The sequence below is a fragment of the Dreissena polymorpha genome, chromosome 3 (assembly GCF_020536995.1).
Source record: "Dreissena polymorpha isolate Duluth1 chromosome 3, UMN_Dpol_1.0, whole genome shotgun sequence".
Taxonomy (NCBI): Eukaryota; Metazoa; Mollusca; class Bivalvia; order Myida; family Dreissenidae; genus Dreissena; species Dreissena polymorpha.
In genome coordinates this window covers 145770619-145798360 of record NC_068357.1, presented here as the reverse complement: position 1 = coordinate 145798360, position 27742 = coordinate 145770619, and the positions used below count along the sequence as shown (strand labels likewise).

General features: G+C 36.7%; 2 protein-coding genes across 2 annotated transcripts; one reads left to right on the top strand and one right to left on the bottom strand.

The window, feature by feature from the left end:
• Positions 1 to 4974: 4974 nt before the first annotated feature.
• LOC127871858 (uncharacterized) lies at positions 4975 to 22611 on the top strand. Its single transcript, XM_052415116.1, has 8 exons — positions 4975 to 4996; positions 5946 to 6123; positions 8396 to 8422; positions 10459 to 10679; positions 11023 to 11114; positions 12114 to 12329; positions 17620 to 17708; positions 21638 to 22611. Exons 2-8 carry the CDS (start codon positions 6106 to 6108, stop codon positions 21638 to 21640), a joined length of 666 nt encoding a protein of 221 aa, XP_052271076.1. The 5' UTR covers positions 4975 to 4996; positions 5946 to 6105; the 3' UTR covers positions 21641 to 22611.
• A 1592-nt stretch (positions 22612 to 24203) lies between these two features.
• LOC127872670 (zinc finger MYM-type protein 1-like) lies at positions 24204 to 26693 on the bottom strand. Its single transcript, XM_052416000.1, has 2 exons — positions 26411 to 26693; positions 24204 to 26204 (listed from the first exon to the last, which is right to left on the bottom strand). The coding sequence occupies exons 1-2, from the start codon at positions 26543 to 26545 to the stop codon at positions 24204 to 24206; spliced, it is 2136 nt and encodes a 711-aa protein (XP_052271960.1). The 5' UTR covers positions 26546 to 26693.
• Positions 26694 to 27742: the final 1049 nt, after the last annotated feature.

Below are 27742 nucleotides of genomic sequence, written 5' to 3'. Positions count from 1 at the left end.
TCAATAAAACTATTTTGTTAACGAAATATTGTTGTAAATTTCTGAAACGAATGTTATGTACATATAGGATCTGGCACGAGTTGTCATATCATACCATATTTTATTAAACGAGTTCAGGAATTTTGTTAGTTAGTTAGTAACGAATTTCCTGGACGAGTTTAATAAAATATGGTATGATATGACAACGAGTGTCAGATCTTTTGTATCACATGCTTTTAAATGAGCAAATTCAATAAATATTTACGAAAACATAATGATAAATCCCTAATGTTGTTTACATTTCATGGCGTCATTTGACGTCGCAACGTCATTTTAGCAAAATAACTAAATGCGATTGGTCAATAAACGAAAACTATGTCAATAAAAACGCTTACAAATGTTGTATTACACATGTGTAATAAAAAAAATTGTAATGGTTGTATTACATGGGAAACAGGGTATAGCATGTGATAAAATGTAACAGACAGTTAAAAGTAATTGCAAGGTTTTTGTCCTTATACGATTATCAGTACAGTTTATCGAGGTGAGAAGTAGGTGTTAGCAAATATGTAATCAATCTTATTGATGATCTTAATTAGTGGTACCGAGAATTGTTGCAACTTGAAGTTCTACGATCTGCGAGCGTTTCCTCTTTTGTTCACATTCATTAAAAATTAATTAAGAAAGTGAATTCAATACTGCAGTCCCTAGACATAAAGAGTATCTGACGCCATAAGGATACGTTCTCTAAATGTGATGTGGGCTTTTGGGGGAGGTAAAATACTGATTTTCATTTAACGAGTATATGTTAAATGGGATTTATACATTATTGTGAAGGTAAATGGCGTTTTAGTCGAACAATTGTGTGATGTTCGTAAGGAAATTAACCATGCTTTATGTTGAACTATTAGAATAAGAAATTATAGACGATTTGAAATGGCGCATTGGTTTTCCAAATCCGTTTGAAATTCAACTAAATAATACCAATAAATTTCCTGTAGGTCTAGAAATACATATATTCACGAACACTATCGTTAAAGGTATCTGAATATTATTCACAGATATCTACGTATGTATGTGTTCTATTCGATTGACAGCCTTTGCGTTATCTTAACTCTTCAACAGATATGTTTGTTGTACAAACAAAGTAATTAATGAATCGATTAGACACTGTGTCACCGGCATTAATTTAGTAATTGCATGTTAAAAGTATTGAATATACAAAGGTCATTGACTGATAGTTGAAATTTAAGTCGAATTCATGAAAAGTGCCGGATTGTCTGAAGTATATCAATACAAAAACTAGAATGGTTTGCAACAGAATGCAGCAATAGAAGGCGGAAACTATGCCACCATACAAATCTACGTTTTGCAAAAAAAAAAACAACATCAAACGTGTTATTTTTTCGAGTCACTATGTAAGCGTGTAATGCATTATAAAATAAAAATTATTTGCATTGTTTTTATTGATTTCCCTTATGTCTCGTTTAAATAAAAGATCAGATCTTTTTAACCATGTTTTCAACGAAGTAAAAACTCATGGTTGTCATAATTGAAAGTAATTTAGGAGGATGAGAGGGTCGTGCGGTTGGCGTCAAACGGGTTGTTTCTGGTCAATAATTTTTGCTTTGGCAAATTTGATGAAAACTTAAATTTATCAATCTTGCATGGGGGCCAAGTTTGGGATTGTATAAGGGGCTAGTCGGATCAAGGTCAAGATCAAGATCATTTTTAGTAAAGTTATAAAACAGATTTTTGCTTAATATAATTAACCTGAACGGAAATATTGCACTGACATTTAGTTCTAGGTATTTTTGTATCAAGGTCACTTTTTAACGAAAAGATTAAAACACACACGAAAAAAGATGGTTTGCATCGACCAATTCTGCTTAAAATTTGGATAGAGCTCGCAAGGATTGGTGTTGTATTGTAGTTTGGACTGGTTGCCATTTTATTACAAAAAGGGCAAAGAAAGGGTTTCGCTCAATTATTTCCGTTTTATGATGGAAATTCATTAAAATTTTGTGTGTAGGTAGCTTACAGGTAGACCTAGCATGGTATTGCTTGATTTCATGTTTTGTAGTAAAAAAACACATTCCAATTCATATAAAAAGAATGTCATGTTTTCTTCGTCGTTTAAAGGGGCCGTCCAACAGATTTTGGCATGTATTGAAGCTTGTCATGTAATGCTTTAAATGCTTTATATCGATAAATTTAAACATTTGAACTAAAAATCTCCTGTAAAAAAACAAGAATACAATTTAAAAAAAGGAAAAAATGTAAACCTCAACAAGGCTCGAACCACTGACCCCTGGATTCCTGGAGTCCTGGAGTAAAAAGCCACCCGCCTAGATCACTCGACCATCCACGCTCATGTTTTGAGCGGATGTATTTTTATGATCCCCATAAATATATATATGAAGAGCATATAGTTGCCAGTTTGTCCTTCGGCACCCCCGTACTTCCGTACGGTCACACTTTTGTTACAATTTCTCATAGCACCTTCAATACTTTACCGATCTTTTTCATATTTAGCATTAGATACCTTGCATGGGCCTGTACCTTTTGACGACGTTTGAGGTCCCTGGGGTCAAGGTCACCAAGGCTAATAATAGACTTTTGTTACAGTTTCTCATAGCACCTTCAATACTTTACCGATCTCTTTCATATTTGGCATGAAGATACCTTGCATAAACCTCTACCTTTTGATGACGTTTGAGGTCACTGGGGTCAATGTCAAGGTCACCAAGGCTAATAATAGACTTGTTTTACAGTTTCTCATAGCACCTTCAATACTTTACCGATCTCTTTCATATTTGGCATGTAGATACCTTGCATGGACCTCTAACTTTTGATGACGTTTGAGGTCACTGGGGTCAAGGTCAATGTCACCGAGGCTAATAATAGATTTTTCCGTCACACTTTTGTTACAGTTTCTCGTAGCACCTTCAATACTTTACCGATCTCTTTCATATTTGGCATGTAGGTACCTTGCATGGACCTCTACATTTCAATGACAGTTGAGGTCACTGGGGTCAAGGTCACCAAGGCTAATAATAGACTTTTGTTACAGTTTCTCATAGCAACTTCAATACTTTACCGATCTCTTTCATATTTGGCACGTAGATACCTTGCATAGACCTCTACCTTTTGATGACGTTTGAGGTCACTAGGGTCAAGGTCAAGGTCACCAAGGCTAATAATAGACTTTTGTTACAGTTTCTCATAGCACCTTCAATACTTTACCGATCTCTTTCCTATTTGGCATGTAGGTACCTTGCACGGACCTCTACCTTTTGATGACGTTTGAGGTCACTGGGGTCAATGTCACCAAGGCTAATAATAAACTTCTGTTACAGTTTCTCATAGCACCTTCAATACATTACCGATCTCTTTCATATTTGGCATGTAAATACCTTGCATGGACCTCTACCTTTCGATGACGTTTGAGGTCACTGGGGTCAAGGTCACCAAGGCTAATAATAGACTTTTGTTACAGTTTCTCATAGCACCTTCAATACTTTACCGATCTCTTTCACATTTGGTACGTAGATACCTTGCATAGACCTCTACCTTTTGATGACGTTTGAGGTCACTGAGGTCAAGGTCAAGGTCACCAAGGCTAATAATAGACTTTTGTTACAGTTTATCATAGCACCTTCAATACTTTACCGATCTCTTTCATATTTGGCATGTAGGTACCTTGCATGGACCTCTAACTTTTGATGACGTTTAAGGTCACTGGGGTCAATGTCACCAAGGCTAATAATAGACTTTTGTTACAGTTTCTCATAGCACCTTCAATACATTACCGATCTCTTTCATATTTGGCATGTAGATACCTTGCATGGACCTCTACCTTTTGATGACGTTTGTAGTCACTGAGGGAATAGATTTTTCAGTCACACTTTTGTTACAGTTTCTCATAGCACCTTCAATACTTTACCGATCTCTTTCATATTTGGCATGCAGGTACCTTGCATGTACCTCTACCTTTTGATGACGTTTGAGGTCACTGGGGTCAAGGTCACCAAGGCTTATAATAGATTTTTCCGTCACACTTTTGTTACAGTTTCTCATACCACCTTCAATACTCTTTCATATTTGGCATGTAGATACCTTGCATGGACCTCTACCGTTTGATGACGTTTGAGGTCACTGGGGTCAAGGTCAAGGTCATTAAAGCTAATACTAGATTTTTCCGTCACACATTTGTTACAGTTTCTCATAGCACCTTCAATACTTTACCGATCTCTTTCATATTTGGCATGTAGGTTTCTTGCATGGACCTCTACCTTTTGATGTGGTTTGAGGTCACTGGGGTCAAGGTCAATGTCACTGAGGCTAATATATGATTTTTTCAAGGTCACACTTTTTTCCACACAATTAACCCATATATCGACAAAGCATCATTGGGGAGCATCCATCAGTTTTACTGATATCCTTGTTTAGCTATATAAGCAATCCTCGTAGTTTCCCAAAATTTCGTTTCGCGTCGAAACGACGCTTTATCTGTTGGACGGCCCCTTTAATTTCGTGTGCAGAATCGTTATATCGCGGTTTTGTGATCGTTGTTGCAGAAACTCGTTTATTATTGTAGTTTTGTAAAATCGCGATGTGTCGTATTTTGGCGTTATCATCATGGTACTATATTGCTCTGTATCTTACGTATTATTATCGTACTTTAGCGTTGTTATCATCGTATTGTGCGTAAAAATCATTGTGTTTTATAATCATCTTCCAAGGTCAATAGGTCACGCATTAAATTCACATGAGTGTAAGATTTGCAATTACAGCTGCATGACATGTACTTGATAATCTGTGTGTGCAAGGCTAAACCTTTCCCTAGACTTGTTAAGTATGATAAGCCGCTCCGATCAGAAAGAGACTTCAGGACATTGACCTTCAAAATACTCGAAAAGCTTATGACGAATCAAATAATCTACCATATATTTATTTAACCTGCGCGACGTTCTTATTACATATGCGTTATTGTTGTAATAGGATTTACATTCAGGTCTGTTGTTTAAATCTTTTTAAAGTTAATATATACTTGTATAGTTATAATTTAAATGGAAAATTGTAAAGTATGAGGTAACAAAATTAAAAAACTACAATTCAAACATTTAGATAACAAACTATTCGTTTAAATACTTTAATAAAAGAAAGCTTGTCCTATACAGTCATTATTTTTAAGTTCATTATATTAAGGTAACTACATTATTATTATTATTATTATTATTATTATTATTATTATTATAATTATAATTATTATTATTATTATTGTTGTTGTTGTTGTTGTTGCTGTTGTTGTTGTAACTTGTCTCCGGTTTTTTCCTTTGACATCTTTAGTGCGAGATACATGTGATACACTCTTACTTTTAATCCTCAAACGGCTTGTCGATACTCTCACTTTGTTGATCTCGGTTCAAACAACAACAACATTCTCATGTGACACTTGAGACTGCAGTTTTAATGTCGCCGCCTCCTATCTGTCAGCAGTATACTTGTTGTAGTTCACATGAAATAAAAAACTACGATAACCTTGAGTCGATTTGCGAATATGTATCCAAAGCTGAAATGCATGTAATGACATAACAATAGTGTATGTATCAGTAAGTGTGAAGGTGCTCGTTCAAGATATCGTAAATACTGGTTTATTGCTGGATTTATATACGTATATATATAATTATATTAAGCCTAACGTTTTAGCGTCAAATACAAAGCCTTCTTTCACTTTTGAAAAATAAGATTGTTGATCACTTTTTTGACTCCGATGTTTGTTTTTAATAAATATCGCGTACATGAATTTTGCAGGATTCACAGATCAATGCGGGAGTTTTCGTCATCTTAGAATATTATGTGTCATCGTCTTATGCCTTTTGATTTTGTAGTATCATTAGTCACATTAATACACTGCATGTATTATTAATAATCATGGCAATCATTTCGCGTTCTCGTTCCAGCTATAACTCAGAGGATCTGTTAAACGACGTCTATCCGATAGACGGCGTCTTCTCACCACAGCCCCTAGACGGCCGCTTGACGCCCCAGACACCGTTGCAAGGGTCCCAGAGAACCGGAAGTGCGACTAAAGTGCGACCCCAGAGTCGCGCACACTCGAGGATGGACGTTGGTGTACAGGTATGTGTTGATATGATACGTTTACTTTTTTGAAAGAGTCGATGATTATCTTTTGCGTGTATTTTTATATAGTAAAACTACTACGGTATAAAAAGAATTAAACAGAAGTTAATTAATTGTATTGTACAGAATATGAACAGAAAATAGTCTTTATTGACTGTTTATTTCATATAAATTGTAATAAGGTACTCACAAATGTTATTGTAGAATATTTAGTTATCTACACGGCGTGCATAGTTGATCAACTTCCACATACGGGGTTGAGTATAAATGAACACAACTCATGAAAACAACACCGAAATAAAAAAAACAACAACATATGATCCGCGCTCTGTGAAAAGGGGGTATAATGCATGTGCGTAAAGTGTCGTTTCAGGCTCATCAGGGACGACACTTTCGACATAAACTGGATTTGGGCGATGAAGAGACTTTCTTGAAACGAAAAATATCATAAAAGAAGAAAGTGTCGTCTCTGATTAGGACTGCACAGGCTAATATTCGACGGCACTTTACGCGCATGCATTAAATCCCTTTTTCGCAGAGCACGGTCCATATATAGAGGAAAGAAACATTCGCATTATCTTATTATATTTTTCTTGCTTAATCACGTATATGCTTATTTTAGTTTGCAGACGATATTCAGGTTAAAATTGCATGCAATGCCTTGTTCTCCCGCCCAAGTAGCTCGATTTTATCAAAACTAGCCGTCTAGTTAGCAACTAATTGCGACTCCCTTTATCCTATGCATATGTATTGCTAGTTTTAATTGGAGATGGGTAGTTGGCGGATATAGTTATATATAAGATATACTGGTAGATTAGCAAGTTACGTTTGTGCATCAGATGGATTGTGAGATGATTATTTACATTTTTTTTTTATTTTCACAATTACCAATCCCACTTTATGCAACCTCGTATTAGTGCCATCGAACTTTATTCCATAACACAGCATTTTCATTTCGTGTACCGAATTTTCTATTTTTGCTGATGTAATGTAATCGCTATGCCAGTGGAAAGTAGCATATTTAAATATTTGAGATACACTATGTAAACATGTATTAAATGAGCCGCGTTCTAAGAAAACTGGGCTTAATGCATGTGCGTAAAGTGTCGTCCCAGATTAGCATGTGCGGACCGCACAGGCTAATAAGGGACGACACTTTCCGCTTTGATGGTATTTTTAGTTTCAAGGAAGTCCCTCTTTACCGAAAATCAAGTTTATGCGGAAAGTGTCGTCCCTGATTAGACTGCGCGGACTGCACAAGCTAATCAGGGACGACACTTTACGCTAATGCATTAAGCCCAGTTTCCTCAGAACGCGACACAAATAATTTCGTAACATTGTGCGTTGGGCACTTAACGTTTGAAATCAACAACAACGCATTTAAGTGTGGGTTGTTTACTGATTTTTAAGGATGTTCCAACTTGTGTTGTTATTTTATTTAAAGAAAGTTATTCCGCCCCTTTCATAAAGCATTCAAAATGCTTGTCCAGGATTCGACGGTTATTGATCAAAGTTTTGTACATTGAAAAGGCTTTGAGTTGTCTATGTTTAGGAAGTTAGTTGCTAAGTCAGAAACTTGGCTACGATAAAAAGTAGATGTCTTGATTGTTGTGACATTAACATGTACAGAGGTTGAAACCGTTTAGCGACATGGGGCTTAAATAAGCTTTATCTTATGTACATATTTGGACGCGATTGCCTATTGAAAGGCATTGAACGCTATCATGAGCATGTAAAAACGTTATGTTTTAATAGCAATTCTTTGCACATAATAAGTGAATTATTTGGCTCCAGTACATATATGCTTTAAGTCTGCTGCAAGTCTGCTTTTGAGGGTCTACACGCTCGTTGACAAAGCTGATGTGAACGTTGAACAGAATTGGTTTTGTCGCAGACGTGTAAAGCTAATTTTTGAACAAATCTTTTTTTCCTTAAAATAATTAGTAAAAGTAAAAGTTGTTAAACAGTGAACATTAATAGGTCAAGTATCATTAGAAATCTTTTAGTATTTATGGAACAAATTAAATACTTTGTATTGCAGACATTAACAAAGGATTTGTTAAATTAAATATCTTAACTATTATTCATCTTATAATACATGTAAAAATTATTGATTCTTTAAATTAAATCGAAACTTGCATGAATTCTAAATAACTTGAAAAATATTTTGTATTATGCTTATTTTAATTTGACTTCGGTTTTTAAGCTAATAAAATGTCTGTATACAATTCTTGTACATCACTAGCTGAAAGCTGATTTATCTTTAAAGGATTTCTACAATACTCCGCCCATACATGTAAGTTGGTCGCACTTGTTCTGTTCCTTTATTTACTGTATCTGCTGTTGCTATAAGCCAATGTCATGTAGAGGGTACATGTTTAATGTGTGTCGTACAGACTTAAAACAATATATTCATGTAAATTCTAAATTTTTGCTGAATTCTTTTTAATTATAAATGCATATAAATACCATAATGATGTACAATTTACAATTGAGTTTTGTTCTTTATTAATTATTGTTTATAATATTGATTCGTACCATTTTCCCTGAAACGTAAATAGTTTTGGACAAAAAAATCGAAATTTATGTTTAATTTCACTCATGCAGTGTTTTTTTACCCATGTACAGTGTAACTCAATGATTTACACGGCACCAAACCTTTGTGTACAAGCATAATGTCACGTGTTCCTTTGATTTAGAAGAAGTGCTGGTATTTGGAAAAATGGCTGCTAAAATTTAAGCTATTTAATGACTGCATGTTGCTTTAAAAAATGCATTGTTAATTTTTTTAAATCTATATGCATATAGAATTTAGATGAATAAAGAGTAATCTTTGTCATTCAAGACTTCAAAAAACGACAATACAATATTTATTATTTGATACATAAATAAAACCTACGCATCTAATCAAGAGAGTTGTTTGATAAAATGTTTCATTTACTATGTATATGTTTATTGTTTTCTTATACGAACTGATTATTATTTTATTTAAGTGTGTATATTGCATTGGAAACTAATGAAATGCAATATATTACCCTTGACCAAAGGCATGAACACAAAGAGACGTTTAAAAAAATGTGAATTGTATACATTTTTCTTTTCAATCCTTTACTTAACAACCATAGAACAAAACTGTTTACCGAATTTATGAGTATCACTAACATTTAATGAATATCAACCAATCAAGCCAATTTCTTTACCGTCAAATTATAACGTTTTATTAGCAATCGTTACTTACTCACTTAATCTAACTCTTAATAGAAAGACAACTAAAAACAGAAACTATATTTTTAACAATAATTATGCTTGTCTCAAGAACTCAAGTACCTTTATTATTTGATAAATACTAGTATTAAAATCTTGTTTTGGGTGACGGCTAGTTTAGAACTGGTACATTTGTTTTCAGCATGTTATAATTGTTACATGGGGTGCAAAGGTGTATTGAAGTAAAGTCAAAACAATGTTTAAACATCATATTGCTGTGTATATTTATATTTTATAAACTTAATGATTTGTCAAGCGCATCTATTTTATATTTATAAAACCATCAAATCTCGGACCATTATTATGTTAATTTACACATTTAAACTGCAAACTGCAAACGCATGTCTTTTTTCTCAGCAGTAAATATCAAAAGTAAAAATGATTAGAGTTTTGAAGTAATTTATCGTAAATGACTATTTATGTATGTATGTATGTATGTATGTACCCTAATCCGATTTTGTTTTGTTTTTACCATTGTATTAGTATTTAAATGTACTTGACTCACTCCTGTTCTTAAGATCACAACAAATTGATCATATTCGTCAAAAATGAAGGGGAAAAAAATACTGGTAAAAAACTGTTTTGAGTTTATTGAAGATGCATGCTGTTTCTGTTCATTTTAATTCCTGATAGACCTCCAGGTATTAAAACCAACAGGAATGCATGATTGGTTCCGGAATTATACTACAAGTATTCCTTTATTTTATCATCTGTAAATGGCAACATAAAAAAACATAAACACAAGTCAGTCATAATCAGTCAATGGTACTTTTTTATCATCACAAACAAACGTCCATGACAAACTGGATCAGGATGATACTTCAGGCGATATATAAAGCATTAATGCGTAACATCTTCAATAAGTATGGATATATTTTTTATTCTGAGCTTTTAGCTCACCTCTGATTTAACCTAAAAGGTAATGAAAAATATTATTTATTTTCATTGCGCCGGTTCGCCTCAATTTGTGGGGGACAAAATCCGCGAACAATTGATCAATGTGTCGTGACCGAAATAAGCGATCACCAACGCTGAAATGCCACTTTCACCCTATACATATATATTAAGACAGAGAAAAAGGTCCGGCCGCTGCCATTCGAGACCCAGTACAACTACGCGATACCCGACACGGGAGCCAGGCCCACGTCCCCAGTGATGCGCCTCCTAGAGCGGGCTCATACCCAGCCCTTCATGAGCCTCCAGGGCCCATCCACCGGGCCGGAAATGGACCCCATCACGCGCCAGTATTACCACCGGCTGTGGAAATCGCAGAGCCCTGGTGAATCTGTGTACGTTTACTGCAAAAAGTGCTTTATATGTGAATGAAATTATAATTTAGCCCCAAAGCACTAATTTGCGGATTAAGCTCGGTTTCTTGTTGGGATTAAATTGTCTTATACATGAAATGGATAAAAATGCACGTTGAAATTATTACACTAAAGCGATTCTTCTCTGCTTAATCTTCGATCATTTATTTTTAATTGTATTTCAGTAACTTACTTCAGGTATTTATCAGGCAATTACGAAACCGTATTAGCGCTTGTGATATTGGTATTGAAAGGTCTTTTTTTACGTGAATGCATTCAATCACAAGTTGTGTTTCACCTACTGTTACATTTATCTCTCGTGTAGTAATGTCAACCGCTACGGTAGAGCCGGTGGGGTGTGGCGGCACGTGCGCGCATGCGTGGCGAATACCGGAACACAGCTGGCGTTCATAGACGGTGAGTAGCTGTCTTCCAATCACATTAGTTGAAAAGTTATACAATGGATGTGAACAAAGTGTAACGAAATTAGTGTTCATTGAACACCAAAATTCCCAATGCAAATCTATCTTGAAACAGTATATATCCCTTAACATGTTATCTCTATGGTCTCCATAATTTGTGACAACTGTTTCTACAGATCTATCCATTCCGGTAGACAGGAACGACCTTACCTTCACCGGAACTTAATTCCATAAACAGCTTGTTTTTACTCGTGTCAAACTAAAGGGGCAAAGCGAAGAGTAAAACTGTATTTTATTTTGAAAATCAACAGTATCTTAGTAAAAAGAATGTATTAAATGGGTGATTGACATATGTATAGTTTTATAAACGCTTAAAATATTTTATTAATAAAGAAGGACACTTTAAGCGGGCTCAAGAAAATCTGTCGTATTAGTAAAATCGTTATGGCTGAAATATTAATGAGGTGCAGCAATATTAATGCGCGCTATCGATAACGAATAAAAGAGTAGAGCACAATTATTTGAGAGGTCTATGTAGGCATGTGTTTGAGTCCATCAGAAGGCGTTTATACAAATATTTGTGTTCATTGAAAAAAAAATTTCTGAATGATTTGATCTATAAAACATTGTTTCCAGTTACATGTATGCTTTTATGAAGGGAACATGCAAATGTTAAATGAATTTCTGTATAAAATGGGAATGCCATCGACATGCCCCATTAAAATTTGAAAATGAACAAAATAATTGAGGTTGCTCAGTTTGATAAATACTTTATAACATGGATGTAGATCATTTTAATTGAACCTCAAGTAAATAAGCCTTCGGCGAGATCCAAACAACAATTACTCAACAATTATTTTGTACATTTATTATAACATACATGTAGCACATGTTTGTATGAAATCCTTCAAACTTCAAACGGTCTGGTACATATGAGCTTGCGATTGTATTCGTGGCCTAAATAGCAGCCATGTTCATTCGACTTCAATTTCAGGGACTGTGAAAGAGGAAGACAATGTGTATTTCCCGCCTTGGAATAAAAGCGGCGGACAGAGTGCATACACGAATTATCGGCCCTTAAACTGGAACCGAGGCGTGCCGAAGACACAAAAGTCATTGCCGCCCAAATCTGCGACCTACCGAAACTCGTTCAATTCGCACGCGAAAAGCGGGTTTAAATATTGGTACCAAGAACCGAAGCCTATAGATTGTAAGTATATGTATATTTTTATTTCTCTTTTTTTCATGCGTTTCATGTAAGAAGACATGCGCGCTTCTAATTTGTATTTCTAATTATTCAGTAAGTGTAAATATGTAAGTGTAAATATACTTTTTAATGAAAAATGTTATGTCGAGCTTCTGATTTTGGTTTTGTGACTTATAAGAAATTTATTAATCAGTTGTGGTTGTGCGTTTCTCTTTCTCAACATTTAGTTGTGTAAACCATACCGTTTACATTCATAATCGCGACATGCTTCAACACGTTATTTTTAAACTTAAGAATGATTGGGAGATATGAAAATAACGTCACTTTAAAATTCCGCCAATACGACCCTGTTTGTATGGAATGTCCGCCAGTCCATTCATGTTACTCAATGACAATTTATATTGCTTAATAACAACTCCATATTTACATATTACAATTGCATGTTGGTATATGACAAATGCTTTTTGCATTGTGCTATTCGTTACCAACATACTGCTACATTCGCGGGCCTTTGTGCTTCTTTACATCATTTGGTGACACATACTAGTAGCATCATTGCAATCGTCATTTCTTTATAAGTTTAAATCACATATCTCTAGCGTATAAATAAAATGCACCCGTTTGGTACCATCTGTATTAAAGTTTATATCGCTTTGTCGTTAGTGCATTACAACTTTACACTAGTAGCTATACGAGCAATGAAACTAGTAATTGCGCAAACAAGTCAACAAGACGCAGGCAATAAGCACTAAGCATGTTGCGAGGCACGATGCAACATAAAGTTAATCAAATGCGACATGACAATTTGTTATGTGCAATTAATATTAAGCTTAGAACCAGAAAACTCGGAATAATTTAACTCCAATTTATGTTTTGACAATTAAACCGCCATCAATAATTGTCGAAAAAGGCCCATCTCTGCGAGTCAGTCAAACGCTAAAAGCACGCGTGTTTGGTGGGCACAAACAAATTGATGCACGTTTTATACGTTTCTTTCTTATTTCCGTCTTTGCTTGTAAGTAAAGAAAAACATTAATTATTAACCCAGCTGGACGAATTGGAATTGTCAATTGACATTTAAAGACTTTAGGCATTTAACTGATATCTAAGATTGATAAAGAAATGAAAATGACGTGTTGACTGCATCAGTTATGCTTACTTACATGAGAGACAGGGTACCCTGGCTACCAACCTTCAATCACCGCTGATCACGCGAACGTTTCAATATGTATATAAAGCATACCGTAGCCGTGACAATGGATCATGCGATGGACGTTAGTGTACCGTATGTTAGTTACTTTTCATAACAGGAAAGATAACTGCAATTATTACCGAAAAAAAGTCAGCAGAGAACCCTAATTGCTAACGACAATATTATAAATAGTGTTGATGCTCCGTTAGTTTCTGCTTTATCCGTCCGTCCGCAGTGGTTTGTACACGCGATTCTCACATCGTAGACACGTATTCAATACCCACTCGCTGAACATGCGAGTTTGGTTGGTGGCCGCCCCCCCACCCCCCCCCCCCCCCCCACACACAGCACATGTCATCAAAATAAAAAAAAAATAGTAAAAAATAATAATAGCAAAACAGCAGCTATGATTCATATTCGTCCAAACTTTCATGATCTAGGTACGTGTAGTTAATAATGTGGTGCTGATACAGGCGAGTATCGCGCACTAACCATGTGGTCGTACAGCAAAGTGTTTGCATTGGTTTGCAGGTTGAAAATCAACATTATTTATATATTCACTATTCTACTCGAAAATATTATTTATATATTCACTATTCTACACGAATACATCTCTTTACGGGGGCTAATATAAGCAAAGCTAGCTTGGACGAAACTGGGCGACAAAAGTAGTCTACACCTCGGAAATTATCGTACGCTTGCCGGAGTTGTCTCCCTGTACATAATACTAGTATGCGCTAGAGCGCCAGCAATCGTAACCCGCTGTCCATCTCTGGAGTCTGCGTAAAGAGTGGATGCTACTTTATGAAATAAAAAGCCGGTAAAGTCCAGAGTTGAGCGCCAGATTCATATTGGTTTCCTGCAATGTAATAACGCAGTTATTGCATAGAAAGATCAAATAGCAACAAAAAGATATTCACGTGGGCTATTCTACAGAAATGAGGCATTTGTCATTTACTCGCAAGAATAACGGATTTACATACATCGAGTTAACATTATAACGAACTCTGCAAGCAATATTGAACTAACTGATGGAAAAAAGCATAAAGACGAATGCAGTAATTTTGTTACAAATACAACTACCCCGGTAAGCCAAATGTAATTGCAATTTAGCTTCATGCATGTACTGGCGGATATTCCCTTCGACAGTTTTATGACAACTGCGTCTCTTTGAGTCTATTTTGTACTTCAGACTTCAGATAAGAGGTCGAAATACGAAGTTAGCGATCAGCGAATCGCATTTTAATAGTAGCACCTTAAAAGTTTATTTCTTTGATATCGTTGTATCGGAATGGTCGTAAAGCGGAGATTTACTGTATGTACGCTTAAGGCGTCTTTATACTCTTCTTGTTGAAATGTCTTCTCAAGTCCCTGCCTTTTTGTATGAAATTTCGACAAAAGCGCAATATGTCAAATTGTGTTGATGTTTCAAACGCACATCAATTTGGCATGGCCTATATTCATCATACTTATTGTGTAAATCTCTCTAATCCCTCATTCAGCTAAATTTATGGCGCAGCGTCGTTTGATGTCGCGGCACACAAAGACGCCATCTTTCTCGTGCTAGATCGTAAGACTTCTCTTTTCACAACGTCGCATTAGTCTACTGCGCGTGCATGCATTTTATATTGTGTACTTGTTTTGCGCACGAACTTTTGTGAGGTATATGTGCAGTATGCGTATAAATTGCACCTACTTATTTGTTTGTTAGTACAGTTTAAATGGAGCACCTTTATTTGTATGTGTTACATGTGCAGTGTATCAATATTATGTTACAATGTTTATTTTTTATTTTTGTTGTAGTAGACTTTTCCCGTAATTGATTCTTTACGGGGGTTTCATATACATTGTATTTGTCAATACATCGGTAGCCATCTACTTTAAAAGCTCGCATTGTTTGTATGTCATTGATCATTCTCTCGGAAATGGTAATCCATTTTTAGCTGCTGTTTTTATACATTTTTACAGATGTGGTTTGAGCTTGTGTGCGCCCGTGTGTGCGTCTGTGCGTCCGTGCGTGCACTCAAGCCTCCTCTTACTGTAACGTTGTCGTTTATCGTGCAATTTAAACACACATATTCACTGCCATAAGACGGCTTGCAACATCCGTCTCCCTTCCGTAAAGTTACATGTTACACTTGCAAGTCAAAGATCAAGTTTTTTTCATATACCGGCTTGTTCACACTAAATGTTCGTCATTCACCATGCAAATTTCAGATAATTGTCGAAAAAGGTTCAAACTGTTGTTGAGACTAAGTGTCATTTCTCCTTACCCCTAAGGTCAATGTGATATGTTAATGTCAAAGGTAAGGTCCAAACTGTAACTTACGGGTAAAATATCCAATATTCGCAAGCAATAATTCGCCTGGAATGTAAATTCATAATTCATCATGCTATTTGCGAAACAACTTACCAAAAAAGTTTACCGATTGGGCGAAAATCAAGGTCACACTAAATGTCAAATGAGTGCATGACGCAGCTTCTTAAATAATTACAGCTTTATTGAAAATGAGATTGCCATGCTGCCGACAAGCATCTTGCTTGTATTCGGTATTACATTGCCCAAGTACCAAGTATTGCACACTTTCATTAGAAATGTCTTCTTTAACCCATTTATGCATAGTGGACTCTCCCATCCTCCTATCTATTTCCCAAATTAGGGATGTCTAGTATATTTAATTCTGTATTTAGACTATTTCTTACATAAATTCCTTTTCAAAGGCAAACAGCGCAGACCCAGATGAGACGCCGCATCATGCGGCGTCTCATCTGGGTCTACGCTGTTTGCCAATGCCTTTTTTCTAGACGCTAGGCATAAATAGGTTAAGCAATTTCTCTTAAAGAAAGTTCGATCTCACGGATTGGTTTAACAACAAATCGTTTGTATTTCATGAAGGGAGGTACAAGGACTTTATGTCCTTAAATGTACTTCCAAAGCTTCTGAAGGTACGTCAATTCGTCACGTGTTTTTGGTGACAGCAGTGTGTTTCGTGAACTGTAGTGTATCAAAGCGCTCGATAGATAAAATGCAGAGCTTTAAAAAGCAATTTATACATGTCAAAATGACCTATTTATTGTATTTTGAAATCATATTGATACCTTTATTATGAGTTTCTCGACAGAATACTAACCTGGCCATACACTTGAACGTTTTCATTTATGTCTTAATGAAATAACTTATATGCTTATCTGAAATAAAGGTATAATAATATTCAGGTGTGATACACTACAGTTCCGATTGGGTGTTAACAAACCAACTGGCATTTGGTGCAATTAAAAAGAACAATTCATTCCTAGTTCACTAACGGTTGGTGCGTAAGGCCGAATCACTCCCTAACGAGATAGAACAATTTAACAAACACGATGAACTTAGTTTAAAACAATATTTTTAACATGAGAGTTGCAACCATCTGTATATGTGATGCACCCACCATATCGTTTATGTAGCAATGTAGCAACATTTTGCTTATAGATTTGATCTAAACAATACAAACAATTGCACATATACCGGAACGATATTAACAACGCTTCAGGCATTTCTCCCCTTATACACATATATATCATTAGTGCACGTTTATTTCCCTATAATCACGTATATATCATTATTACACGCTCATGTCTACTCTCGTTTCACTAAATAAACGTATATACTATTAGTACAAATTAAAATCTTACAATTCACTTATAGAATACAACAATATACATATTTACACACTTAAATGTACGCCGGAGTATGACAGCGTTACTTAATGCGTATTTGCCGTACTTCATAGAATACTTAAGAGTACACGGGTACTTTTAAGTAGTACCTGAGCCGACAAAGACAAATCATTAGGGCTTAATTGGTCGCTGTCGGCTCATGTTCTACTTTTAAGTACATCGGGTACTCTTAAGTATATTAACATGTATCCCGGGTGCGAAGAATACGCTTAAAAGCACCATGCCATACCACTGGGTACTTTTTAGTATATTTTTCATACACCGGATACTTTGTAGTTAACGTATGAGTACCCTGGGTACTTTAAAATAGTACCTGAGTCGACAATGATATAGTATATCATTTTCACTCCGAATACGCCACATATATTTATTTCTCGGCAGACTCGGCCAAGTATTGTTTTGGCGCCAAGGGCCGCTGGTTGGGCCTGCAGGGGGAGGCCCTGCATCCTGTAGGATGTTACTTTATTGAGGTGACGCATGCTAGTGTCAGGGCCACCGCGAGCATATCGTATACTGTAATATTGCGTTATTTCGAGGTGGTATAATCTTCGCGAAATGCGTGGTCCGAATAGTGTGTTAATTAAACTGTTTCATATTTATTGATTGTGCATTTTTTCACGTTTTTCAGATGTGTGCAAATAAGATAAAGTGTACAAACACGAGCAAACTAATACTACAGGCATAGACAAAAGGATCAATTATTAAGAGTTATTAAGTTGAGTTTTTTTATTTTCCAAATATGCCATGCGGGCATCGTACCAAAAATGCAAAACAATATGTGAACAAGTACTTTTTATATCTCGTATAAATGTTGTTTTTATGCATTTAATGTTAAATACATGTATGTTTATGTACACAACTTTTGCGAGGAGATAGACCGCCGTACTTCAAGAACTATTGTGATTTTACAGTATCTATTGTTAAGCTAGAAAGAGCAAATTGGGGGAAAATATCATACATAGTAAGCTATAGATTGCATGCGTTTGGGGTATCTTAACTGTTCTGTTGTTATGTGTGTTTTTTTGCTAGCTCGGTTGGGCGTTTGTGGTATATTTGTATTCATAGTATTATCCATAAATCGTGTTTTGAAATAATAAAACTCAATACCCATTTCATTTATTTACAACATACATGAAGCACTATTAATTTTATCGTTTTTCTGTAACATAACGACGAAATGTAGCTATATTGACCTGCGTAATGGGTTAATGTGTCTTATCCCATATGCGGTGAGCGTAGGTCCAGTCCAACCCGTGCAATCGCACAGTCTGGAAAGGATCTACGCTTTGCGCTAAAAAATCACGCAAAATTAATGTGGGTACATTAAGTGGATACTGCGAACGTCACATATATGTCACAATTCATATGCATTGGAGCTCCATGCGTTTTTATTGCGCGAGGCTGTAAATATATATTGCAATTGTCAGACTGATATATAATGACTTGTGATTTTATACAAAACCTGTGAGTTTTAAATGTGCATGTACTTTCTTACACTTTTCAGTGAAAAGAGTTTCTTTCAACAAGGTATATGTATGACTGGACTGTATTTTACCACCAAAAGCGATTCTTATAGAATACAAAAAAAATAAAAATGCAAATGGAATCTCAATTACTAATACATGTTTCTGACTCATAGGGATTTTTGGTTTTGTTCGCTCGATCTTTGCTTCTTTATATAAAAACCTGCATTCCGTTTCCACATATTATTTTACGCTTATGATGTTTTCGCCCAATCTTATTGGTTATTATGCCATCCACCTCCATCCCCTTTCAACATACTGCCCATCGGTCGCTCGGTACCCCCATCCCCTTTCAACATACTGCCCATCGGTCGCTCGGTACCCCCATCCCCTTTCAACATACTGCCCATCGGTCGCTCGGTCGAATGGTCTGTCGACTGGTCGGTCCGTAGACTTTTCTTTTTCGCACTATCAAGTACATACAATCATGCAAATTGATATGGTGGTTAATTAGGAGAAAAGAAAGACGCCTGTCAATTATGTAGATATCAAATCAATTGTTAATCGTTTGGGCTTTTCACAGTTCGTGCGTGCACGATATCTGAAAACGCTTGAACCTAACATCATGCAAATCCGTTTAATATTTGCGGAAAAGGAAGAAGGCAACTGGTTTTAAAGTCCACAGGTCAAATGGGCATCTACGATCATGAATATTGGTGTGATGGTTGTTTGGGTGTAATTGAAGACCTTTCTTGATTTTGAAGTAAAGAGGTCAAAGTGCAAGGCCACAGCGGTTGTACAAGGGAAACGGTTTCATGATGATATCTTATGAACGCTTTGATCTGCGATGATGCTGATTTATTAGCATGGTGGTTTTTGTTGAGAAAGTAAAGACGCCTATGTATTTGGAAGTTTACGAGTGCACTTTCAAGGTCTCGATGGCGTGTAACATTAAATTCGTTTCCGTACGAATTCTAACACTCATCCAAATTGATACGATGGTTACTGGGGAGAAAAGGAAAACGCCTGTTTGATGTCGACGCAATATACATAGAGACCGTTTTTACACACAATCATTTAAAGTGATATGCTTGTTACTCGGACGGAAATGAAGGCGCTAAACAACGTCGAGTTCAACTGGTAAAAAATCAAGGTCACATGGCATTTTATCAAGAAAACTGCTTTCCTCCATTGATAATTTTGCTCCCGGTGATATATAGAGAACGTTTGTAGACCATCCAAATAAATGTGCTGGTTATTCTTTAATCTTAAGAAAAGGAAGAAGCCTATTTATATTTGGGTCAACCAGTCATGCACTGACTTAGGTCACGGGTGCTTGAAACATGAAAATGGTTTTCACACAGTACCGGTATGTAGCAAACGCTTACGATCATCAAAATTAATTTGTTGGTTGATGTTTAGTGTTTACGGAAGGATAACTCCTTACGATTCTGAAATAAAAGTTATGTTACTATTTAAAAGCATCGACATTTTGACTGCGATTTGGGGGATGCTTGCATGTGTAACAAACATCTATTGTTTCATTTGGCCCATTTGATTAAAGCGTATTATTTATTTAATGGTTTTGTCTGATTTTGAATTAAAGGAACACATAATAAATACTTAATACTTGAAAATGATTGCTTTCTACGGCATTTATTTTTTTGCAGAGGATCGATACCACATTATGTTTGCTTTCATTCTTTCAAAGTATGAATACTGTTTGCTCGTTATTTTGAGATGTCTTTAAAAAAAACAGCTGTCAAAAATGATATCACGTTATTTTAAAGAAATAATAATTTATTTACACCACATAATTGTATTTGTCTTTTTTTCGATAACAATTAACATTCCACATTGTGTATATTGAACATTAGTAATGCATCTTTGAGTCTATACATATATTATTACACGTCTACACATTGTTCTGGCATTGCTTACTCATTAGCGTCTAACATACCGAGTACGTGTATATATATATATTTGATATTGCACTTGTCATTTCAACGTTTTTCTTATCACCGCAGCTTCTGCCAGATTGTTCTTATACTATTCTTAAGTTTCAGCTGTTAGTTTATTCTTGAAGTATGCTCCACATTATTATTGTCGAATGCACAGTGTGTATGTTTTGGCCGTTATTATAAATCCATTTTCATTTATATAGTTGTATTTATACTTATTTTGAAAATAACGGATAGTGATTAGCAGGTGTCGTGCTCAGAAAAATAATTAAAAAAATATTTCATCAACAACTTTATCAAACTTTTTCAATTTATGTGCCCAACGAGTTTATGTAAATGACCAATTACACTTTGAATAAGTTGGCGTTGGTTACCAAGCACCTTTGGACGTTCATACTTCATAAAATGTACTAGGTTATTCGTAGTGCAACAGGCCTACGTGTTTTCATCTTAACGTATTTTATTATATCAATGTTTAACTGTTGATATGCCATGAGTCATTAAATACTTTAAGCAATATCAAATTTTAAGCATTATTATCCCAATTTTTGTATCAATATCAAAAAATGGTATGTGGATTATATAATAATATTGGATAAATATGGCTAAATTATACTTATTATATGAAACGTATAAAATAATAATTACCCCACACTCTGCAAATATTCCTTTAAGGACTGCTATACCCCAGCCAGATTTTCACACCATATCAGCATCGTTCTGGGAAAACTGGGCATAATGCATGTGCATAAAGTGTTGTTCAAGATTAGCCTGTGCAGTCCGCAAGGACAACACTTTCCACATAGACTGGATTTCGCTTAGAACATAATTCGTGTAAACGAAAAAGATTGTTTTCCATAAACAAGGACAGTGTCGTCCCTGATTAGCCTGTGCGCACATGCATTAAGCCCAGTTTTCCCAGAATGAGGTTCATATATATAACTGCTGCTTAGTTACGTGTTGCCTTACTTCCAGTGAGAGGACCCACCACCAGAATACGAGCCCGGATCGTCGGGAACGGCTACTGAGGAAGCCCCGCCCCGTCCTTTCATCTACAACCACCCCTCGCCCTCTTAGCGTAGCAATCTTCACAGAGCCTCGCAACATTTCGTCACATTAAAGCAACAACTCTATAAAGCCTTATATTTTGCATCGCATATATGGAGTTATTGCTTTAACGTGGGGAAATCTCACAGTACACTTTGCTTATGGCTTATTTTTCAGTATTATATATAAAAAAGACTTGAATATTACGGACAACGTTTATTGCATGTACAGTGCCGGATTAGAAATGTAGAGGCAGTGAAACTTCTGGGTTCCAGGCCCTAGTTGGTCTAGTGCCTGCTAGAACGCCAGTGCCAATCGATTTCATTGTTTTAAATTAACATTCAAGCGCCAAAAACTCGCACGGCATAGAATGTGACAATATCCTTTATAGATATATTATGTCATTATAATACCGTATATTACATTCTCTTTTTAAATTACGAGTTTCGAACCTTCACACAGCGGAACCTAACATTGATATAAAATAATGTGCTTGTCAATTCATTAAATAATGCTAAGTAAGAACGTACAACAATTCTTTTGTCGCAGTCTAACGGGGCCCCTTTAAAGTCGCGGGTCCCATATGCATCGGCCTAAAGGGTAATCCGAGACTGTGCATGTACATACACGCACTGTTCGTTCGGCGGAAACCAGAACACTTTTTCAGCTTGACAGCCTTGTTGTAAGGTTTGAACTTAATAGCGCAATAATATAATTTTAGGTAAATACTTTAGTATTGTCAATGTTAATAATGCAGTTTCACGTGGCTTTCGAACTGTTTAATTTTTATTGATTAATTAATTTAAATGGATTTATATATTTTTTTATATAAAATACTGTTTGTTAATATTAATGCCCATTCTGTATTGCCTTTCTCTGCACGCGGACATCGACGTATGTCGAGGTATGTGTATAATAGAACAGTTATTCCGTCCCCATCGTACATTGTTCAGTTAATTATTATTCTATTTCTTTAACTATTTATTGCATCTTGGGACGCCATTAATGTATGAAACACGAGTCAGAAATACATTAGTGTTGATATGGAGATAACTATTTCCCTGCTTCTTTGTTAAATTCTAGTACTCCGCAACCTTTTAACATATATAAGTTTTACATGTTCTGTTATTTTAAGAAGTTAAATCACTTTTAATGTTGAAAACAAATGCAAACTATGCAACATTAATAAAGTACTTGAAAAGTCGTTAACTGAAAAACATACAGAAAGAAACGGAAATAACATCTTAAGTATCGATAAATTGAAACGTTTGGTGTCATATTACTGTATATTAAATGATATACTTTTTTATTTTATAACTTGGATTCTATGCTTTTTGAATCTCTTGTTTGGTGACCTTATTAGTATAGTTCTCTTAGTCAAGTTCTGGGTGGAACATTTTGTGTTTTTCAGAATATGTCCTTGCATTGTGTGTGATTGTTTGAAATTTAATGATTACCATTTCGCTTAACACATTATGAAAGAACTGTTTAAAATCATGAATAAACAGAATTGTGTTTTGGCGTTTTTGTTTGACAATTATTCCTTTTCGATTTTCGGATCAAACAAGATAGTTGTTGAGTCATTCGTGTATACGCATTTGCCTTTTTTGACTCCTATTGTGTTTGTTGTTTGAAGTTTGTGCGTCTTTCACTTTAATCATGTGGTATTCTAGTATTATATGATCATAACAATTACAAAGAAACAATAAAGCATGAAACATGTCTCAGTGTCATGTATATCCAGTATGGTTCATTATATACCGGTAGTTTCCATTTCAGCAAATTTGTCAAAATCATCGTAAATCTACGGTGGCATAGAAGAGACATTTACTCCTCTTTTATTAAATTGCACTCCTCTTTTTTCTATCTCGTGGCCTCGACTTAGTAACTCGAGGCCACGACTAACTAACTCCACAAAATAGGAGAGAATTTTAGCTATATCGCAGGGGCGTAGATAACCTCCCAACATTGGGGGGGCGGTCCAGTTTCTGTACTGGGAACATAAAGAGGTTCGTTTGAGAGGGTTGTCCTCTCCCGTGGTTCCGAAAAAAATTACAATTACAATTAAAATGGTGCGTTTTTGGGGAACTTTCATGTTGATATAAATGTTATTGTTTTCTTTCCAAAAACTCTAATTACAACATAAAATTAAGTAAATGTTTATGTATTTTAATGACGGAGTTTTACAAGTGATATGAAAAATAAAAACATTAACATTACATTCACAACGGATATATTTTATTACTGATGGACATATTTAACACCTGAAAATGGGAGAGTGTTATAAATAACCACATGAAAATACACAACAACCAATACAATATGACATGATTAGTAAAGAATGTATCCACATTTCGAGCACTATTAAAATACTGAACCAGGATGAATAAATATTATTAAATTAAGTTAAATAAACAAAAATTACGGATAATTCATTTTTAAGCCACAATTTATCATGCACTGTTCGCGTAATGTTAATGCCAAGTGTCACATTCTATGAAAACTTCCCGAAGATAGTTAACCGTGATTCATTCACACTGACAAACTCATTGGCAACATCTAACAAGTCCATTGCGTCGGTAGCACACCTGTGCACGTGGAGCGTCATGAGGTGGGTGAGTCTCTCCTGTGTCATAGACGTCCGGAGGTACGTCTTCAGGCGTCTCAGGCCGGAGAAGGACCTCTCGCTGGTGGCGTTGGTGGCGGGCATTACCAGGACGTGGCGGAGGACGCGCATCACCTCCGAGAAAAAGAGGCGAGACTCAGGAGACAAGTCGCGGAAGAACGTGACAATGTCCGTGATGGTCTTGACCTTCTTGTCCCGTACGGCGACCTGGTACGTCTCCAGCTGAGTGGTGAGCGCCTGCTCGTTGAAGTCGTCCCTGTAGAAGTCCATCACGCTCCGCAGATGAGTGGCGTAGTCACCACCACAGGCGCAGCACACCAGAAGGTCTTGGAGGGATCTGTAGGTTTTGTAGCCTGGCTGATCGAATCTGTCCTTGATACACGCGATCACCAAATCGAATGCTTCAAAGTAGACCTGGCGGTACCGATCACGTGCTGTGGCTGGATACTCGTGGGCCCCGGTTCCAACGTCATAGCGTTTCGGCATCTTGCGTCGCCTGGGAACCACTGGCTCTCCTACGTCGACGTCATCGAGCTGGCTGTTGACGTCAACCCAAAACTTGTCGAAGGCATCGTCGGAGCGCTTGCTGGTCAATGTTTCCACCGTCATTGAAGCAACTGCCTGACCCTCTGATGCGGACATGTCCTTCTGTTGTAGGGTGCGGCTCAAGTTGTCTGTATGTCGCAGGATGATGTAACCCAGATGGACACCAAAGAAGAGGTCGAAGCTCTCCATCTGGGACCGCACGCCTACTATCCTGGAACGGATCTCCGAGTCTTTGGTCTGCTCGTAGCAGGTGTCCCACAAGGTCTGTAACACAGTGTAGTTGTCTAAGACACTACACAGGCTTGCTGCACGCACTGTCCATCTCGTGGGGCACAGTACACGGAAACCAGGGGTATCGGGGCTCATCTCCTCCTTCAGGGTCTGTAAGGTACTGTCCCTCTTTGGTGAATACTTAATCAGTTTGGAGACTTCATGCACTGTATCCATGGTGTCGCGCAAGAGCTTGCACTGACGTACACAGTCCCCAACGGCCAGATTGAGTGCATGTCCGTAGCAGTGCGTGAACACAGCTCGCTCCTCCTTTGCTAAGATGTTGGTCGCCACACCACGCTTCGCTCCGGTCATGTTGCTGGCCCCGTCATAACACTGCCCTCTGCACTGGCTCAAGGATAGGTTCATTCTTAGAAGAGTGTCTTCTATGACCGACGTCAGTGTAGTGGCGTCAATGGAATTTACTTGGTGAAACCCAACAAAGTCCTCGTGCACATTTAAGTCCTCGTCCACGTGTCTGAAGACTACCACCACTTGTTCTCGGTTGGACTTGTCTGTTGTCTCGTCAGCCATGATTGTGTAAGACTCGTTTGTCTTGATGTCGCTGGCCACTTTACGGAGGATGCGCAGTGCCATGAGCTGGAGTATTTCATTCTGGATATCAGGGGCGACGAACTTGTCCCGCTTCCGTTCCAGCCATGCGAGAATAGAGCTGTCCGTCTCCCCGTGGTGTTGTAGCAGCTGCATGAAGTTCCCCTCATCGTCGTCGTGCCCACGTAGCGCGATGCCCTGGCGTGCGAGGAACCGTATGCTGCGTAGGATTTGCAGCAGCTGCTTCCGGTTGTCGGCCTTCTCCTTAGCGTGCCCCGCTGACAGCATCTCCCCCACGTCACGCGTCGTGGCGGGAAGCGTCACCAGTCGCTCGACCGCCTCCTTGTGGCACTCGCTTTTTTCGTGCTTCCGGAACTTCTCGGTACCCGCTTTCCATTTGGAGAAGCCATCACTGATGAAGCTGCCGTCCACCTTCGTGTTGCCGATCTTGCCCAACTTCTTGGCCGCCATGCAGAGGTGGCAGAACGCAAGGTCCCGGCTCTGAAAAGAATAACATTGTAATAAATTTTGTGTTAAATATTAATGATAATAATAAGAAACATTATTAAGCAACATTTTTTTTTACAATACGAGTATTTTTTGTATGTTGTGCCTTTTTTTCTAAATTTCGTTTGTATTTAGATCAACGTTAGGTTCAGAAAAGATAAGAACGATCGCAAATTAAAATTTAATACTAATATACATACCTCATCGTAGTGGAGCCATGTGAAGGAATCAAACCAACAAGATTGGAATGAACGCTGTTCTGGCTTTTTCTTCCCGAATGTACGCTTAGGAAACGCAAAATTTCGAGGCTGATTAGGAATACTCATTTTGAACATTAAACAATTACATATATGATATTGTTTCAATGATTTCTAATCAAATAATAACTGATGTACTTAGAGAACAAAAATATTTTCAAACTAATGAATGTTTTTCACGCGTATTTGATTGCAGAGACTGTTGACATGATACTAATGGTCATTACTGTCTAATTCCTGAAATGTTCTGCAGTCTGAGATAAACAGTGAAGACATTAGCACTGACAGTGTGTTTATGATTCAAGCAGTTTCGAAGAAGGGTTGTTTTGCCAGGCAAGTTAAATAAACATTATAGTGTCTGAATAATGTTGCCATCAACATTAAGAGGTTCCAACCATCCCATTATTTTACCTAGGGGACACATGGCTTCTGCACTGACGGCGCGTGATTACAAAAATACTAGTTTTGGGGCGGCGATTTTTTTGGGATTTTACATTTATTTATATAACGATGACTAGCCGAAATATTGGGGGGGCGGCCGCCCCCCCTGCCCCCCCATTATCTACGCCCCTGTATCGAGGGAACGACTTGGCTAACTCCAATCTCTTGCACGACGGTTACATTGCATTCACCTCTGTGTTGGACTCAGAACGGACTATTGTTATGAAAGCGTCTCATTTATGTCATGATCACACTCTGGATCAGCAGACGATTTATTTCATAAATCAATCTCTGGGTTAATGGTCGCCATCTTACGAACTACTTTCAAAAGTACAACAACAACAATATAAACAGTAGAAGTCAATTTTAATTGCGAAAATTTGAAAAATTGAGTACATGTGTCACGGTTGTTGAATGGAATAGTGTTATGTTTAACTAGTCTCATTTATAAGACGCGCAAAGAATTTAGAGATACTTTTTATATGGATCTACGAACGCATTTGAACTGGTAGTGGAATTGTTGGTGGAAATGAAATTTAGAAATATATCTAATAATTCATCATCGTGTAGAATTATCATCAGCATCATTTCTGTGGAACATTGCAATATTAAAAATACACGTGTTTCATAGCTATGGTGCTTTTGACATAGTTCACAAACCATCAACACTGAAATAATTCCTGCACACAGGTAAAGTAAATAATTGAATTTGTGCAGAATGTTTATTTTTTTACAAATTATCATTTATTTTAACCAATTTATTTTAGATAGATTGCACTGAAACTTTAATTCTAAAGCTTAGTAAGACACTAAAGCCAGTTTCCTGAGTAATAC

Coding starts and splice junctions, on each gene's coding strand:
- LOC127871858 (XM_052415116.1), top strand. Junction 11,115..12,113: donor ACAGCTGGCGTTCATAGACG/GTGAGTAGCTGT, acceptor CTTCAATTTCAG/GGACTGTGAAAGAGGAAGAC. Junction 12,330..17,619: donor AGAACCGAAGCCTATAGATT/GTAAGTATATGT, acceptor ATTTCTCGGCAG/ACTCGGCCAAGTATTGTTTT.
- LOC127872670 (XM_052416000.1), bottom strand. CDS start 26,545: ATGTTCAAAATGAGTATTCCTAATCAGCCTCGAAATTTTGCGTTTCCT. Junction 26,205..26,410: donor CATGGCTCCACTACGATGAG/GTATGTATATTA, acceptor TATTCTTTTCAG/AGCCGGGACCTTGCGTTCTG.